The sequence below is a fragment of the Pteropus medius genome, unplaced genomic scaffold (assembly GCF_902729225.1).
Source record: "Pteropus medius unplaced genomic scaffold, Ma_sr-lr_union100, whole genome shotgun sequence".
Lineage (NCBI taxonomy): Eukaryota > Metazoa > Chordata > Mammalia > Chiroptera > Pteropodidae > Pteropus > Pteropus medius.
Window position 1 is genome coordinate 14588793 of NW_024342467.1, and position 19092 is coordinate 14607884.

At 43.1% G+C, this 19092-nt stretch overlaps 1 protein-coding gene across 1 annotated transcript in view; it reads right to left on the minus strand.

Annotated features, from left to right (window-relative positions):
• JAZF1 (JAZF zinc finger 1) overlaps window positions 1-19092 on the minus strand; it is a 300556-nt gene that overhangs the window by 45787 nt on the left and 235677 nt on the right. The window contains exon 3 of the mRNA XM_039862621.1: window positions 1829-2025. Coding sequence (XP_039718555.1) covers window positions 1829-2021 — 193 coding nt within the window. The 5' untranslated portion in view covers window positions 2022-2025. The remainder of the gene's footprint in view (window positions 1-1828; window positions 2026-19092) is intronic.

Here is a 19092-nt window from a genome sequence, read left to right on the forward strand (position 1 = left end):
AGAACACAGGTTGTCTGTCAACCATGAGTCCCCTGAGATGCCCTCAGAAAAAGAGGTCCCATAATCAAGGTTAGTTCAACTAAGTTTGGGAAATTTACTAAATCCTCCCCTTGGAGAATAACAACATATATTAAAGCCCGGCGTGAAAGAAACCAGTTTACCTTTGTTCAATCCATCATTTCTCCAAACTTATTAGGGAATCCCTTTTCCCCACCTACTAAGTAATAGGGTCAGCCCACTGTGTCTGTGGGTTCCACATCCATGGATTCAACCAACTGTGGTTCAAAAAAAAACTATTAGGAAAGGAACCGTACGTTGTTGCTGACATGTACCATGTAGTTAGGTCTACATTGGTTGCATCTGTAGTGAACACTTACAGACGTTTTTTCTCGTTATTCCCCGAACAATACGGTATAACAACTATCTATGTACATAGCACTCACATTGCATTAGGTGTAATAAGTAATCGAGAGGTGATTTAAAGTATATGGAGGATGTGTTTATGGTATACGAAAATACTATACCCTTTTATATAAGCAACTTGAGCATCTGTAGGGGGTTCTGAAATCACCCCCCCGAGGATACCGAAGGATGACTGCATTCCGAAACACATTTCACGAACTACTACTGTAGTCACCTTTGCAAAATGTTGTCCCCCTGGCTGGATGCGCCTCCTTTCCCGCTTTATCTGTTTGACTCCTACTGAATCTTTCATGGGAGCCTTTCCTGACTGGGCGGAGCTTCTGCCTAGATGCTCTCAAACCACCAAGTTCTTCTATGTGTCACTTGTCGTGGTTACAATGCCATATTTATTGGTGTATTTATTTGATTAATGCCAGTCTATACTCCTGCTGAGGGGAAGGGAGAAATAGTCCATGCTTCTCAGATGGGAAAACGAAGAAGGACGTTTCCAGCCGCTCTCTACCATCTTTACTCGTTCCTGCTCACGGAAGAGCAATGACTTAATGGCCCTCTGAACTGGGAAGAAAGGACTGCACCCGGTTCAGCTGAGGGCTCAGGGTGCGCTCTGCTCCGCTCGTACTCCAGGGTGAGCTTAGAAGGGCCATTTGGGAAATAAACTAAATCCAGGGAAGACATACTAACAAGTCCAATGGTTACAGATCTAAGAGCCATTTTGCAGTTCAGCTCTATCCACTAATAAAGTTGACTTTGATCTTCACCTCTGACTCTGACTTTTCAGCTGCTTCCACATTTGGGAGGGGAAGACACGAGTGTGCTTGTGGTCCCCAGAATGCCAGCATCATTCACTCAGGACGAGGACGGGGTCTCCCCTGGCTCACTACTGTAGCTCAGTGCCTGGCACATAGGAGGCGCTCTAAATGTGTGTGTGTGTGTGTGTGTGTGTGGTGTGTGTGTGTGTGTGTAATTGTTTTATAATGGAAAAATTTTAAATTAGCAAAAATTGGGAGACTGGTATAATGAACTCTTCTATACTCATCACCCAGCTTCATCAATAATCAATACACGGCCGTCTTGTTTCATCTACTCCGCCTGACTAAAGCAAGTCCAAGACATCATCACATCGCTTCATACAGAATAAATGGTAAAAGTCTGAAAAAGTATCTATAAAATCATTATCATCATTATCACATACATATTATAAACAATGATTTCAGAATACTTCTTCAATCATAAACAGATGAATGAATCGACAAACTCTACAAAGACCAGTAAAGGATCAAGGAAGAGGTGGATCTGAATCATCATCTGCCCGTGGTCGCCAGCCCATGTCTGTCTGTCTGTCACACACACACACACTCACTCACTCTCTCTCTCCCGCTCTCGAGGTGGCAGCCAAGCCACTCACCTGTTGGCGTGCTGCTGCGGAACGAGGAGGAGGGGGTGATGGGCGGGGTCACGGGCGGAGTGAGGCTTCCGCTGCTGTGACGTGGTGGAGTGGACACATTCCCGCGCGACACGGAGCTGGACAGGGTCAGCGAGAGCTTCGGCTGGATCTTCTTCTTCAGGGACTCCTGCTCTCGGCGGGCAGCATCTGTCATGAATCTGAGAAGACAAGTGCAGGTAAGTAACCGGGGCCATCTACAGAGCAGGAGGACTTACGATAGTCACTGAGTTTGACGGATGCTGCCCTCGGGGAAAGGGGCTGCTCACAGGTCTGTCCTGTCTTAAGGCTCACCACAGATTCCCTTCCCTGCGTGATGAGATCCTCTCGCTTGCTGCTTTCCGGCTGCCCAGAGCCAGGCCGATCTCTTCCCTCAGCAAACCCTCCCTGCGGGGACTCAGGCACAGACACCCTCTGCGCTCGCTGCAGTGCAGGCAGCTACAAGGCTTTCCCGCTCTTTCAACCCGGAGAAAGCCCACCCATTCTCCAAGCGCCCCGACCACTCCCGGGCACAGACATCTCCTTCATTTGCGGGCTGGCAGTATTTCCCGTACGCGCCACTCCACTGCCAGTTGACATTAGGGCCTCAAGAAAACTCTGATTCTTAATATTACTCTAGATTCTCATATTGGGTTTTTAAATATTTCTTGGTTGACTGAAGGTCTTGTCCCCATCACCATTAGCTGAAAGGAAAGGACTCGAGTCCCTGTAATTGTTGCCTGCTCACTGCCCAGCCCACTTCAGCAAACATTTACAGAGCGGCTGCAAATGCAGGTCTGCCCAGGCCCATGCAAGAAGGGAAGAGAGCCACACCCGGAGGAAGGTCGCCAGCAAAGATCTGCTTGTGTTGCGATGTTACCCCTCAGAAAGGCAAAGGTGACTTTTCCTGAGGGTTTCACCACGGAAACTTCAAAGTTATTCTTTCCACACTTCTCTCAGGTTAATAATATTCAAGTTTTCTTCTGTTCTCACTGTACGAGCCAACATTTCACAAATTCATGTAATATGAGGTTCAAAACAATCTACGAAATGGTATCTTTTACCTGAAGAGCAAATGTCTTTTTGTATCATTGACAGGCAGAATGTCAGCTGCATTTTAAAAAAACTGCGATGGAAAATCTAGTGAGCGGAGTATATGAACGCATTTAGGTAATATGAACGCATTTAGGTAATAAAGCAGGTACCTGTGCCCACCGCCGAGGCTGAAAACAGGACATAACACAGCCCTTCGAGTCCTCTCCGTACCCCGCCCCCCGTCAATTATGTTTTGACTATTTTAATACAATTCATTGTAACGAATTCCACTGCTCTTCGACGTGGTATTTTACCCAACCCATTTCACATTCTGCCCACAAAACTCCTTAGTATTTGTCTTCAGTACACTATAAACTTTTGGAAGTCAACAGATAGTTTCAATGCCTGGTAAAAGCTTAGGGTCGATCAAACACCCAATGAAACAATATTACGATATTGTTACTGTGTCTTAAAATGTCTGCTTTTATACTTGGAACATGAATGGCACGTTTCTTGAATAGCTTCTGCAATACAACCTAGATATATAAACTGGATTTTATATGTACACAAGTGTAGTAAAAGCTACATACTTGGCCTTGAGCTCTTAGGTTTCGCACTAAAAGATGGTGATGATTTAAAAAGAAACGACAATGCAAAACAGAATTGTTTGTACTCGGTAGCCAGGTCCTCGTTTATTTTCAGATGCAAAGTTGGCGCTACTGCTCTTAAAAATGCTATTTCCCTCCCCATAAACCTCTACTCAAAATATGGGCTCTCAGAGAAAAAAGCAAGAAACGAGTGCTTTCTTTTATTATTCTAAGCAGAACTACTAAGAGGCACAGTGCTGAGCTCAAATTGGGGTAAGCAGTGTAGGCAAAACCATAGGCCAAGCACATGCTTCTTCCAGGAAGACCAACTGTTCTCAATGTAGGCAGTGTAAACTAGTGTGTCAAATAGTCAAACGCAGATATGGTATAAGGTAGAACAAAAAAGACCTACGTTTTGCATCTTCGGGAAGAACATGGAGTAAGGCAGGCTACAGGTCTAGTCCTGGCTGTGTCAGTTGCTATGTGATTGAGGGATGTTGATAAACCAGTCTGAACCTCAGCTTTATTCTCTGTAAAATGGGACTAATAATTGTAACGAATAATTGGAATAATCGTAAAGGGTTAACATACATCTTTTCCCTTTCTGCAAGAGGTTTTGATCTTTGGATAACTTTGGTGACCTGCTAAGATGCTATGTCAACTATGCTAACAGACAAAGCCCTCTGTGGCCTCTGGTCATCTTCTGAGTCTGAATGTTCATGATCTGAGAGGATCATGGTCACAGGGTGATGACGGTGCCGACTTGGGAGGGTCGTGGTAAGGATTCAATGAGGTAGCGGGGCCTGTCATAAAGGAAGTGGTTCAAAATTCAGAAGCTGTTATCATTATAATAAGCTTCACGATGTGGTTTTATCTCTATATCCCTCACTAGCTCCCAGTTTCTTGAGAGTGCACTGCATGTTCATGGCACTGAAAGCCTCACATACAGGATGGATCGTGCAACGGCTGACCAGGAATCAGGTCATGTACAGAGACACTCCTCGTGCGTGTGTGTGTGTGTGTGTGTGTGTGTGTGTGTGTGTGAGGGAGGGGGAGGGGCAGGCACTTTTCCATGTCCTCGCTCACTCTGGTTAAAAAGTATTAATAGCTCAGATATAAAAACAACTATAAACAACCACAACGACACACACACGCATCCCCTCTCTGTGTTTAGTCAGCTATGGGCGGCAATCTATTTCTGCTTCGTACCTGCTAAGTGCTTTCTCGGCATGAGAATGAAGCACCATGTTTTAAAAGCCTTAAACATAAAACTCAAAGCACTGCTGCCAGCCTTTCTCTCCCTCTCCCTTCCCTCCCTCCTCTCTTGGATTGGTGGTTTGAACTTGCAGCTACAACTATAAATCATGGCGACTTTGCCCCACCGAGATACACAGCTGCACAATTTACTGCTGGTGACAACATGCACATGCACGGGCATTCGGATGCCCCGGGAGACTGGCTGAAATTCACTCATTTCTCACTGGCGATGCTGCACTGGTCTTCCTCTTTCACTTGTTAACCACGACTTCACTTACTTTTTGATATTAAACCCTAAAGTTTTAAAGCAATGTTCTATCAATACAGCTTTTTGTCAAAAGATGGGCAGATTCCCGATGGCGAAGAATCATTTGGGGAGACAAGTTTATAAAGAGCTCGATGAGGCAGAGAGTAAAGGCTGCACTGCGGCCAAGGTCTGAAGATTCGAGTTACTTGGCTCTGACCAGAAAACCAGACAGAACCATTTCCATTTTCAAAGGCGCTGCACTCCGTCTGACACGCCCTCAGAGGATCACGGCCCAGATCTTTCCATTGTCAGGATTAGAAATGACCCCCCGTACGTCCCCCACCACCCCCCCAAGGCTGGGAGGGAATTCGGCCTTGGGAAGCCATGTTACTCTGTGGTCTGATGAGTTTTTCTCAATGGGTTTTGATATGATTGGTCATCTTTCTGAATGAAGCCCTTGGTAATCAGGGCCAAGAGGAGGTTTCAGAGCTCCAAGAAACCTGGATAAGACAGATCGCCTAGTCCAACCCCCTCGTTTTTCAGTGTAACTGAGAACTATGGCAGAGTGGCCTGGTCAAGGTCACTGCTGGCTGGTGGTAGAGCTGGCATCAGAGAAATTAAGCCTCGAGACTGAATCACACACTCCTACTCCACCATGCTGCCGTGGGCATGGCAACGACCCCCTGAGCGTTCTTGTTCCTGCTTCTGAGTTAGGGTTTTCAAAGTTGAAAGTGGGTAAAGGACCAGAAGGCCTCATTCTCGCCATGTCAGCCAAGTTCTGCTATGCCGGGGCCCGCGTGGCTCCCGGGGGGCCCTGGGTCTGTAGCCTCCCTGGGATGCGATGTGGGGAAGGCTGGCTGTGCCCACCTGCCTGAATTCTTTCTGCTTTACCACGGGAAGCGTTCTGATCTCACGGCGGCAGTGTGCTGGGGTGGGCTCGTCCTGGCTTGTGAGAGACGAATCTTAAATTTTCAGGGACTTTGTGAGCCAGTTGTCAAACACACCCATCATTAAAAATTAAATCATGTCAATTTGTAATTAAAACAAGCATATTAAAAACAAAGGCAATAATATTCAAAGCTTATTGGTTTTTAATTTACTCCATTTTATTATTATCTATGTTATCGAGGTTATTTACTTTAGTATCGTATCTGTCTGGTAGAATTACTAGATAACGATGAGCTACTGATCCTCTTCCCAGCTCTGTTCAGTGACGTCATGTTGGTAGCTTGAAACTGGCCACGGCGGGAGTATTTACAACATGGAAATGGGCAAAGATTATAGATCAGGGCTTTTTTCTCCTCTGAGTCAGTTATAAAACATTTACCATAAAATACGCTTTGGAGTTATTTTTTAAATGTGGGATAAAAGCATTTGAACCAGGCTCCTTGACGACTCACTGAAGGAGCTAAATGGAGGAAGGGATAGAAAATGGATAAGAAAGGCTTCTTTTTCTTTTAAACATTATAAAAATAATACATTTCATTAAAGGACAATCATTAAACATTTTTTATAGATTTGCGCCTTTTGTTCAAAAACATTTTTTAAAAGCTGGAATATATGGATATGCACATAGAAATGAGAATACATGATTTACACGTACAATTGAAAGGATAAAATGATACCACTCAGCTTATGGGGAAAAAAATGCTAGAGCCTGTGAAGGTTTCCAGATACAATTTTGGTGGATTTTTCAGGGTATTTTCCTTCTACTAATGCTTTTCTATAGAGAAAAATGAATATTTCTTAAGGAAAAAAACCAGTCACCTGAGGGTTCATTCACTGTTGACTAACAGCTAGGAAATCTGCGGTTAGGCAAAGCCATGTTTTCATTTTGAAACCGAAACTGCCATAAGATTAATTTTAACTTTCCTACAAATCAGAAATGCCTAAGTTACTTTAATTTAATACGGTCATTTGTAGTAATATTTGTTATTGCTTGGGGAAGTACATATTCCTTAAGTAAATTTTCAAGACTCCATTATAAATCTTTTAAATCCTTAGACCACAATGTTCATTCAGTCTGACATGTTAAACGTGGAAACATGAATATAACACCACAGGGGGAAATGTCAAACTGCTGGTCCGGGGAGACCAGTTTCAACCACAAACTCAGGAAATTTACAGAGCTCCCTGGAACGTGGGCACAGACTCCACCGCCACCTCTCTCTACGGCCAAATACCTGAGCCTAAGTGTCCTGCTGGGGAAAACCACTTGGCTTTCCCTGGCTCTGAGAACTCAGCGATGGAAGTGACCACTCGAAACTCGAGTCTCTCTCACAAAAACTTGACCAGAATCCAAACCCCGAGATGCGTGCTGTGGTTTAGTTGTTATTATAAGGCTCTGGACAGGGCGTGTGGTCCAGAGAGCCGAGTCTTGCTCTGGGAGGGAGAAGCGGGTGGCCGTGGGAAGTCCCAACACTCCCCATGCCGGCCCCAGTTTTTCTCCTTGTTAAAACTGAGGAGTTCTGGGTTTATGGCTGGATGGAATATAGCACCCTAGGTTCCTTCCCAGCTCTGTCAATGATTCTCGCAACAGCACTGTGTAGTGTTTTCCAAACTTGACCTCAACCCATCATAAGAAATGTATCTCTATGGGGAGCCTGTACACACATAGGTATAATTAGGTCTGCAATCTGCAATTTGGAAATCTCCAAAGCTCTGGCATTGAAAATATTTTTTACAAGTTTGGCAGCAAAATTCAGTAGGAGACAAACCCTGACATGAACTACTTAAAGGCTACTTACACACTTTATCGATTGTATTTAGTGTGAATGTTAACGTGCTTCACTACACAAATATTAATGTATTTGATTACAGGGGGCTACCCCAGACCCTGCAGGGAGTGTCGGGTAATATGAAGTGTTTGTACCATATTATCTTTCTGAAATCAGAAGAATTGAGCTATAAAACATATCTGGATGCAAAGAGAAAGAATTTTTATGTAAATGCCCGAAACAAAAATTTCATGAGACGATCCTTACTACACGTGATGGACCCTGATATTTTTCTATTCTGTTTCATTTTAACGAAATAGCTTGGTCATGACCACCATAGACTTCTCAACCTAACGCGTCATAGCCCTCAGTTTGAAGATGTAGAGTAGCAGTGAAGAGGGCAGACTTCGGAGGTAGGGTAGTGAAGAAGGAGTTAATGCATGTAAAGCACTTGGAACAGGGCCAGGCCCTTTGTGCTTGACAAATGTCTGGTTCCTGGTACACAATGGATGAGAATGACACTTGTCCTGGAAATCTTGACCAATCTTTTTCATCTCTGCCACTTACATCAGCTGTCCATAAACCCATACGCCTCCTCTTCTGTACTTCTCTGCCTTGATTCTTGAGAAAAACCAAACTGCAGAAGGCCTTTCTAGCAGGCAACAGACAGGTGACCATCCATCATGCAGCTAGCTGGCAAAAGCTGTCTTTCTATGCAGTTGAAGCCCGCCCCCTACTAGGGAGATTCACGAAGCTGCACAAGGTTCCGACGTGGTCCACAAACAGACCCTCTGCACAACGTACCACATTCAACTACTTCGAATGAAATTCAAAAGCTCCGTTCTGCTTTTTCAGTGGCCTTTCGAGCATTACCATTTTCCAGTGAAAAGGAGTTTATGAAACCCAGAAAGCCTTTGAGGAAAGCTGCCGGGAGCTGGCACACAGGCCACGAGATTCCAAGCACTCCTATATCTGGGAGCGCATGGCTACAGAAAATGAGATTTCTGAATTGACAAGGACACAATCGATCTTTCCAAAGGAGAGCCTCCCCCCGCCCCCATACATTATGGATTTTTCTTTCCTCCGACTGCTGCTACGTGCAATGGAGGATGAGGATGGACAGAGAGCCAGTGAGGCAGCAAAACAACTCGCAGGGCGTTTGAATAGAGGCTGTGGGAAACGGCCAGGGGAATAATGGACACATTTCAGCATGGGATCACGTGCGGCCCACATGTCCTGAGGATTTGGCTGCTCTAGGTCTCACAGTAATGATGGCTTTCAGAACGCACATCTGCTAATAAATTCATGGGGCAGTTCTTCTCATTTCAGTAGGAACTTAAAGGCACAGTGAAGCTGACGGGGTGTTTAGTTAAGACACCTGGTCAGTGAAACACGACCTGCAAGTGGCCAGTGGAGTGAAGGCTCATCCGCACCCCTTAACAGTGGGGCCTTTTCTGATGATCCGAGAACTTAATAAATGCTTTTCTTTTCAGTAGACCAAAGAAAATTTGGACTCCCCAATAACACTAGTTTCGGAAAGTTTCTAGTAATGTTGAACATTATCTGTTTTACTCCTCATTCCAGAGCTATTTTTGACTTCCAGATCTGAGGCCTAAGGGGTGGATTTTGAAGCTCCATAAAAATTTCTGCAGTGTCACCAAAATGCTGAGCCTCTTTTTAACATGCTGCTATTAAAATTTTAATGCTAAATAATAAAACTAAAAGCAGACCAGGAAAAAAAACGCATACCGTCTGATCAGATCAGTTTGGCACTTAGCTTGTAAGGGTTTGTGTGTGTGTGATTTTCATCTGATATTCAGATGGGCATAATTTCGAAGTGCCCAGCTAATGAATCGGATTTTGTTCTTGGGTACCAAACCAAAACTGACAGAATTATTGCATTAAGTGAGACATTATTATTTTTTTCTTTCATCTTTTCTTTATTTAGTTTATATCTGACACATACATAAGGATATAGCTCCTGGACTTTCAGGAGTTCTGGTCTAATTTGCACAAAATAAATTAACATGAGGGGAAGCCAATTTCATATCGGACCCGGAAGCTACTTTTGCTTATAATGTTCACTTTATTTTGGGGAACAGGAGGAAAAAAAAAAAGAGAAGGGGGTAAAAAGACAAGAGGTGATCTTTCTTTTATTTATTCTCTTAATTATATTTTTTTCTTTTTAAAGGGCAGCTACAGTTAATTTACCTTTTTATGGTATACTATAGCTTGAATATTCTAAAACTCTTAAATATTTAATAACGTTGGGTTGCCCATTTTTATTGCCAAGTGGTATATCTTATCTAACTACCATCTACCATCAGTAGCTTCTCATTCAAAAGAAAAGCATTTTAACATAAAATATAGGATGGACTTAATCTTAGAACAGTCCTTGAGAAAGACTGTTCTTTATTGTGAGATTATGATAACAACAGAAAAACATGGGAAAATCAAAAAAAATTTTTGAGATACACAGAAGCTACAACATAAAATTTGATTTTGACATTATTTTGTAATCATATATGTATACTATAAAATACTGCTTAAAACAGTTATTACATATAATATTATTCTCTAGATACAAGTTATTAAAAAATATCCAAATTTATATTCTATTGTTGATATTTCTATCAGTTTCAAGGAATGTTGATGGAAACGGAACTATTAAATTTAGGAGGAATCATTTGCAATATGCTGGGCAAAATGAAAGAAGTCAAATACAAGAGCAATCAAATCCAGTAGCTTTTCCTTTCTGAGCTGGGAGAAAGGTGAGAGTCGCCGAGTGTCCTACGGCAGGACACGCTGGGCTGGGGGATCCAGGGAGCTCCCTGGCCCCACACGCCTCAGGCAACTTGAAGATTGAAGATCAGTGGAAATATGCTCATGAATGGCATCCTTCAAAGACTAGTAGCCGTTCTGTGACTAGTATTAGGAATGACTTTTTTTTTTAAACCAATAATCTCTTTTCCAGAATTTTAGCACTCTGATGAAATTCATGCATGGCAGCAGAATATAGTTATGAACAAAATCCCATTCCTAAATATTACGACTTTGTATATTCCCTATAAATCCTGGGTGTTTTCTCACAACTAAGGAATGACAGAGCTAATCTGCCTTAATGAAAGCTCGGGTCCAGATTCTAGTGACCACTATTTTAAGCCACAGGTCAGCATAAATTATCAGTGAAGCAATTAATTTTGATTTACTTTAGCGTGAATAGAGTAAACCATGGTCTTTTTCATGGTCAATGCCAAGAATAAAAACCACTTCTGAAAACTACACCCACAAATCTTTCGTTTGGCGGCCAAGTGGAATATCCCTCTCTTGGCAACTATCATTCTTTCCATTCGTTCTCTACTTTCATCTAATTGGGAATAACTTTGGTTATTTCTTACACATGTTTTTCATTGCTAATTTGACATCCATGTAAAAACCAATGAACAAAACAAAGAAGTTGCATTTTATGAGGTTCTGTGGTACGAACCTACAAATAGCTTTTGAGTTTTCTTGTTTTGCCTCCTTTGGAAGTAAATTAAATGAGTTATTTGAGGTTTCCATGTAAACTGCTAATGAGATGATGCATAATTCTCCCCATAAGCTGGGAGAAGTTTAAAAACTAAGAAAATATTAGATTTAGGGTCTCTGGAGCTTTAGTTCCAGTATCATTAACAGCTGTGAACAGAGCCTGGTGGTTGAAAGCTGAGGTTCTAGAGGCGAACTCTTAATCTGATTTACTAGGCATTTGAGCTTGGGAAAAGAATATTTACCCTCTCTAGTCTTGGGATCCTCATTTACAGGATCCCAAGGTACCCTTAACATCTACCTCCATGGGGGTTATTGTCAAGATATCATTAGATAAATGCAGAAAAAGCAGTTGGCTCAACATAACATTCCGTACATGTCAGGAGTCTTGGTATTTCCACGGGTGAGGGGCCTATGCTCCTGATTCTTATGTTATAAATGTAACGGCCATTTGAGTGGACATAAGATGTCATTTGTGGGTAAAACCTATGCAAGTCCATGGATGGACTCAGATATCTAAATCTGAGATCAAAAGTCTCCGTTTTGAAAGAAAAGTACTTTTCTGATGCTGCCATGACCTTCTACTTAGGTGAACTCTTCTGACCAGGTGGGCTGGGTGAAGGTCAACATTTAGCCAAGGAAGGATGAGTGATCCCAAATGAATCTAGCTCTGAGGGATGGGGTACCCTGGAAGGCTCGGGTTAAGAAAACTCTGGGCTGAGAAAGAAGAGAAGCAAGTGAGATGGCAGAGGACTCTCAATGTCAGAGAAGATCTCAAACAGGCAGGGTTTGTTTACGCCAGGGATGTGGTGCGTACAGTGCCCCTGGTGACACTTTAAATCCTTTTAATCCACTCTGTTCATGAGGGCCATTGCAAATGTCACAGCACTCTTGCCTGTATTGCTTATGGATTCATTCTTAGAATCTTCATCACCGCTATCCACTGATTAAGGTGACATACGAGCTGAAAGTTTGTCATCTCTGACTTATATACATCTCTGACTTATTTCCCCCACCCAATTCCATGATATTTCCACTAATATCCCGGCCTAGGCATTTCTTAGGTCAATTGGCACATACTTTATACATTTTCAGAGAATCAGGTTGCAAAGATGGCAGACAATCCATATGATATTTGAGAGAGAAAGCTATGTCCAAGACAAGAACAGTCCTTGAAGTGAGGCGAGGATATTGAATACACATTCGGGTACCTGCGTGTATTTGTGAATACAATTACAAGGCCAACTGCTCAAATTTATTTCTGTGTATATGCGACTCACTCATACGCAGAGTAGCAATTGGTAGATTAGTACTGCTCAGGAGCAGAGTGGCGGCAACAGCATTTTTCCTTAAATGGATTCATCTACTTAGGCAGTGAAACTCTTTTGGCAGCAAAGTCAGTTCTATACATGGGCTGTCCCTTCAGAAAGTCTATGTCTATAGACATCACGAGCTTACAGACCTCAAGTTTCGTGGGCCTTGGAACTGATTGTTTTCTAAGTGATTTCCCCCGCTTTTGTTGTTAAGCGTTCAGTTTGGCTGCTTCTGGACCCAAGGGTTTGGTCGTCTCTGTTTTCTTGGAGGCTGGAGCCTCATAAATTGTTCCGGTACTTGGTTCTTCAGCTCAGCACACACCTCTGAGGGCTGAAAAAATCGCTAAACAAAAATCAAAGGGCTATCTCTTCTTTCTGCTGGAGTTAACCCAATGAGTTTGTGAATTCTAAAGATACTTGGTAAAATGTAAACTGTGCATGAATATTGGGGGTAGAGAGGATGAGGGAGCTCATGAGGTGATCATTTAAATTTTGCACTAGAGATAATTTTAAAAACACACAAAACTAGAGACATCATTGAACTGCCATGTTATCAACATTTTGCCATCTTGTTTAAACTTCTTCTCTTTGCCCTTTTTTAGGCTATAATTATTGATCATTCACATATGTCTCATCCTGTGTTCTTATAATCACTTGTAAAATATATAGGAGTAAAAAAAGTGGAGAAATAAGGGGAAAGGGAAAAAGAGAGTAAATAAAAAATTTTTATCCCCAGGAAATACCTAATGAAGATACAAAATTGACTAAGATGGTTAGCAGCATAACCACAGGGTGTCTCTCCCACACAGCTACACTATAACACTCGCAAAGTCAGAGCACCGCCATGCAGAGTATAATACATACTGTCAAGTGATATGCAAAGGTTTATTAATCGGTAAGGTCTGAGCCAAAGATTCCCAACTCTTTCAGCTGCGGGTGCCCCGTTACCATGTCAAATGGTGTACTGCTTTGAATATCATAATGGCACTTCTGGTGTCCTTTAAATTGGGGGGAGAGGGGGTGCGGGAGTAATAACACAAAACTACTATTCAGCACGGCTTTGAAATTAATTTGTATTTTACAAGATCCCCTAAGCTACTTTCCCCCCACAAGTTCTACCCCAAACTGAGAATTTACAGGTTATTCGAAAAAAAAAAAATTCAAGGTGTGTGTGTGTGTGCTTAAAATTTTGAAGAATGTCACTGTACTCAACTGCTAATGAAGTGTTCCTTGGAGAGGCTTCCAGTCCTTCTGTTGATTTACAATGAGTGGACTTCGTTTGCATGCCAGACGCATGCACTAGTCCTTAGCATAAGCTGGCTCCCAGAAATCCATGTGCCCCCACAACTCTGTTTATCCTGCTGGTTTATTTAGCAAAGCTTTTCTTCACAGAGAGCACAGGCCCCCATTTCAGGCTGGCCAACCTGATTATCCCAAACCCCTAATTAGTGTAATTAAAGCTTTAATGGATTGCAGCCTGGATATAAACCATGCAAACCCCCTTTAAATTCATTGCTTGATGAGTGTGCAGGACTGGTCCGTGTCAGAGGGCTTCCTGTTGGGACTGAAGGCTCCGGACACCACCGTACCCTCCACCCAGGCCACTTCTGATGCCCAGGGAGCCTCTTCATCAGGCTCCTGTGTGCAAACCAAGCCGCCTCGTGTCCAGCAAAGCACCTCTCAGTGTTCCTACAGATGCTAGCCTCGTGGGGAGCTTTCTCCCTGTCGCTGTGTCCTGGGAAGCAAGGCTAATGCCCTAAAAGAATTCCAAGCACCCCAGGAGAATCTTGTTAGGTGCTGCAGAGCACTCTCGTATCAGCCCCCTGCAGAGAGAACTGCTCAGAACTTTTCCCCTAACTAAATCCCAAAGGTCTACAGCTTAAACCCAGAGCACTTTTAGGTGTTCCCTATAATATGGGAACTGTTCCTTTCGTAAAACAACTCTGGTGACTGTTCACATTGTTTAAGCTTCCGATGGATATCTGGCAGTTAATATTAGAGAAGAAATAAGGAGAAAGGATCACATTTTAAAAAAAGCTTTTTCAGTATGGGCCATGTTATCTGCCTTCCTGAATCATCGTAATGACCTTGTCAGGGGTTATTATCCGTCCCATTTTACAGATGACAAAGTTCAGCCTCAAACCTGTAATTTGTTTGCCCAAGGACCCGTGGCTAATAAAATGCCATAGGAAAGACAAGAGCAAAAATGCTCAAGATCCGTCATGTCCAAACCAACACCCATTAGCCATATGAGGCAACGGAACACTTGAAATGTGGCTAGTGGGACTGAGAAGCAGAATTTCTAATTTTATTTCATTTTGATTAATTTAAATGACCACGTGTGGCTAGTGGCTATCACTGGATAGTGCAGAAACAGCAGATTTCCATCATCATAGAAAGTTCTATTGGATGGTGATGTTATAGCTGATAAAAGTTCAGTTCTGGACATGCTGGGTTTGGAAACAGTGGTAGGACATTCAAGGGGTATAAACAAACAGGTCAGCAATCTAGACTGAGTCATCATCCACCCAAAGGGGAAAGCGAGGGGACACTCCGGGAGCGAGAGGGACAAGTGTTGAGAAGAGAAACTTAGGGGGAATGCCTGTACTTTAAATAGCAGGAAGAGGGGCCCCCAACGTTACTGAGGAAGAGTTCTTAGTTTATAGTTCTTTTTATACAGCTTCTTAGTTTATAGTTCTTTATTCGGGTGTAGTAATTTGTTTTTCCTCTTGTATTCTTAGATGAGCATTTGGGGAACAAATAGATTGCTTGAGATTAAACATCTGCCTTTTGTAACAGAAAAGTATATTTACTTATGCATTCCACTGATACAAAGACGTCCTCCCTTTGAGAATGGCAAGGCGTTTACGCTCAGGGCCAGTACACTATGTGCAGAAAGATGCTAGCACAGGATGCGGCATCATGTGGCTTTGATGCAACGTGCAGGAAGTGGTTCAAATTCAATTTCAAACTGTCCGCAAACCTCCTTAATAATGAGATCCCAACGACTTGCTGACATAAAAGCTCTGACGCAGGTCCCTGCTGTGAAGGGTACTTTATGATGATTTTCACTCGAACCTCCCTTTCAGTTGCCTGGGGGCTTCTAGAAGTTATCTGATCCCGTACCACAGTCATCCAGAGAAAAGGTCTATTCCTCTCCTTTATTGGGAGTGAAAAGTCTGCTCACCATGCCTTTGCAGTAAGCACTTTAGCTAAGATCCAAGACCAAACTGTTTTTCCTGGGAGAGGGTGAGGAAAATCTCGGGCCAGTTTACCCCTACACTCTTTATCTTACAAACCGATAGAGTCTGCAACTCCCACTGACTTCGACGAGCTTGCTAAGATGAAGGGTAAAGTTAAAACAAAAAACTTGAAACTCAGAGTTCTGAAAAGCCCATTAAAACATTTCCAGCTTTTTTCCCTATATAACTTACATGGGGCTTTGATGACTATTCACAGCGAGCAAGCAGCCCTAAAGTGCACAGTGCAGGATCTGGGAGAGAGGAATTATGGGAAGTAAAATGTATGAGGCATGCAAACAATGCCAGCGTTGCCTATGAAGACTGGGGGAAGACTGGAGGATGCCAAAATGAAGCTCCCAGTCTCCCCATCCTCACTCCTGATTGCTGCAGGCAGTGTCTGCAGTCATGCTGCCGAATTTACATACAGCCAGTTTTTGCCTCGTTTATGCGATTAACTGCACTGTGTCTGTATCGCTCCCTGGGAGAACATGAAGAGTCTGAGAGGAGACATTGTACCTTTCAGGATACTGGGAGCCATTTAGCGGGTGATTCGCCGAATGGAACCTCGGTGCCTTTGAAAGAGCTAATTCACCTCCTGAGGGTTCCAGAGAATGTGCCTCGTTGGGCCTAATGGGACCAAGGGGCAGGGGAGGGTGTCATTACCAAACAGCTTATCTAATTTTCTTCTCTTTTTTGGATAAGCAAATTGATTTTTTCTGATCTTTTAATTTAAAATTTTTTATCACCACAACGCAATGTATTTTTAAGAAACAAACCAACAGAAGAAATTCATACCTTCGGACAAGTAGACAGGTGAGGAGAGCGTGGTCTTTTCTAAGGTCTGGCTAATCTCACTCTCCACCCCTAGGCAGAGGGACACTGGCAGGGGACACTGTCATGAACAGAGCTGAACGGGCCAGGCCTGGGCAGCCCCCGAGGGACGCTGCGGACGATGGGTGGCCATGGCGCTTGCTGCACTCAGCAGGGGAGCCATTCGCCCTCTTCCAGGCTGGGTCAGAGCTCAGCTCAGACCTTCCTTCTTCCCCTCCATCTCCTGCTTGACTGAAATGTCCAGAAGGAGGACTTCCAGCCTACCAGTGGGAGTCCGTTTAGTCGCCTCATCCCTTATGTACAAAAAAGAGAGACTTCGGCCACTTTATATGTGACCTACCCGCCCCCCGCTTCACTATAACTGAAGCCTAACTGCTCTCATTCATTTTCAGCAAGGCTGTCTCCCCGCAGGGGCTGCGGTGCCAAAAAAATCAGAGGTGGGAACTGCAGGTGCTAATTCTCTGCCTGCGTTCGAATCTTTCTGGGCTTCCGTTATCTTATCTGTACAATCGGGGTTGTATTTACTCAATTTTGAATTTCTACCAGTTCTGGAAGAATGAACGGTGGCCTTCCGGGATACATAAAGTACAATAAAGTAGAAAGGAGAAGAAGTCAGGCAAAAACAATGCTGGGGAAACAGCAGAGAGGCAGAAACGGGGCTAAGACAAGTGGGGGTGAGGACGTTCTATGACACAGTTGCTACGTGGGTTGAGCGTTCCCGAAATCCCTGTAAACTGTAAAATTCTGAATGAACATAAGAAACGGCTCCCAATATTTTCGGCAGCACGGGGCTGTGTGTGCTGTGATTCCATTAACAAGTATTCATGGACCTGCGTGGGCTGAGGGAGACAAAGCGTGGAGTCAGACGGGGGTCCCTGCTCTCCAAGTCCTGCCAGCGGTGTGACATGGGGCATCTAAAGAGCACGAACGATTCCAAAGCACGACGTGGGGAGTGTCAGGGAAGCAAAAAGCAGACGTGTCTGGCCTAGCCAGGGCCCTGGGTGCTGAGCGCCACGCGTGCCCCTCACCGCGGCCTCTGCGTTTCTGTCTGTGTGAGTTCTGCGTGCCCTTGGCTTCCAGGCTACATTTCTGACTCCCTCATGTGTTGAGAATGAGTGCCAGGAAAACAGCCTCACATCCTTTACTAAAAATGGAAAATCCTGCTCACCGGCCAACGTCGGAGGGGCGTGTGGCCAATACTGACCTCGCTATTCTTGCTCAGTCTCCCATATAGAGACGTACCACTTCTTAAAAAGGACTGAATGACATTAACTTTCATTTTCACGCAGGCACCTTTTAGAACCTTAGATATTCGTTCGACCTGGACTCCATCTCACGCTCATGGAGAAGGGGCCGGAGTTTACCGTCACCTGCATAAGGCTCCTCTGTCTCCTAGAACCTCCACCTCTGGGGTGCCAGTGGAACCTATTTTATTTGTGGCAGTAACCAAAGTGCCATTTACTTTAAATAAAGAATTTTAGTTGGCGCAGAAACGAGCTCTAGCTCTAAAGCAAGGATTACACGCGGCCTCAGTAACCAGTAAGATGGCTCAACTGCCAGGTATTTTAGCTACAAATTACTGTTAAGAGTTTACTCTCAAGATGATCCCTTCAAGCCACCTTATTAAAAAAATAATCGCCATCTTCTAGACTCCCCTCTTTTTTTTTTTTTTAATGAAACTGGTCATTAATTACTGGTAACAACTAATTTCGTCTGGATTTTATTGAGTAATTATAAAATAAACAGGGGAGGATATCAAGCTTCCTGCCTTGCTGAGGGCAGGAATTCTTTATAATGCTTCGTTTCAGAAGGGGGCTGTAATAAACCACCACATTCCATTTAATATGGTAATTATAATTCTCAAAATTCATCCTTCCTGTGGTTAACGAGTGCCTTCTTTCAGCTTAGCTCAGCCTGACTTCAGCTTGGGTCATTAAATAGCAAACTAGTTTTCACTCATTGGTAACAATAGATCTTTCATGGGTTATTGCCTAATTAATTGAGGTGCATAATGCGATCACTAAAAATTTTCATATTCCAGGTATCACAGAACAATACGGTATTATTGCAGAGTAATTAAAAATGGGGTGAGTTTAAATGTTCTGATCAGAACAGGTTTATTATCCTGAATAAGGTAAAGTGCAGTCTTACTAATGTTTTTCAGCTACAACATTTAGGTTAAAATATTTGAAACAAGCCATTAATTTAATAACATGCTCATCCGAAACAAATCATAACTCATTTCTTTTTACTGCAAAAGTAATTGAGTAATGAATAATGAAAATCATCCCATTGAAAAGGCAGTAAATATGTTGACTTTATTATTAATACTCAATTTTGGATAATAAGGCAGCTATTAAATCTGAAACACGATGGTCTCGATATATTGACTTATTCAAGAGAACAGTGAAACATTATCTAGTAAAAAGACCAGGGGTCTTGCAAGAAAAGATCTGATCATGAAACAAACTAAAACTCAACTGAAATTTCAGTTC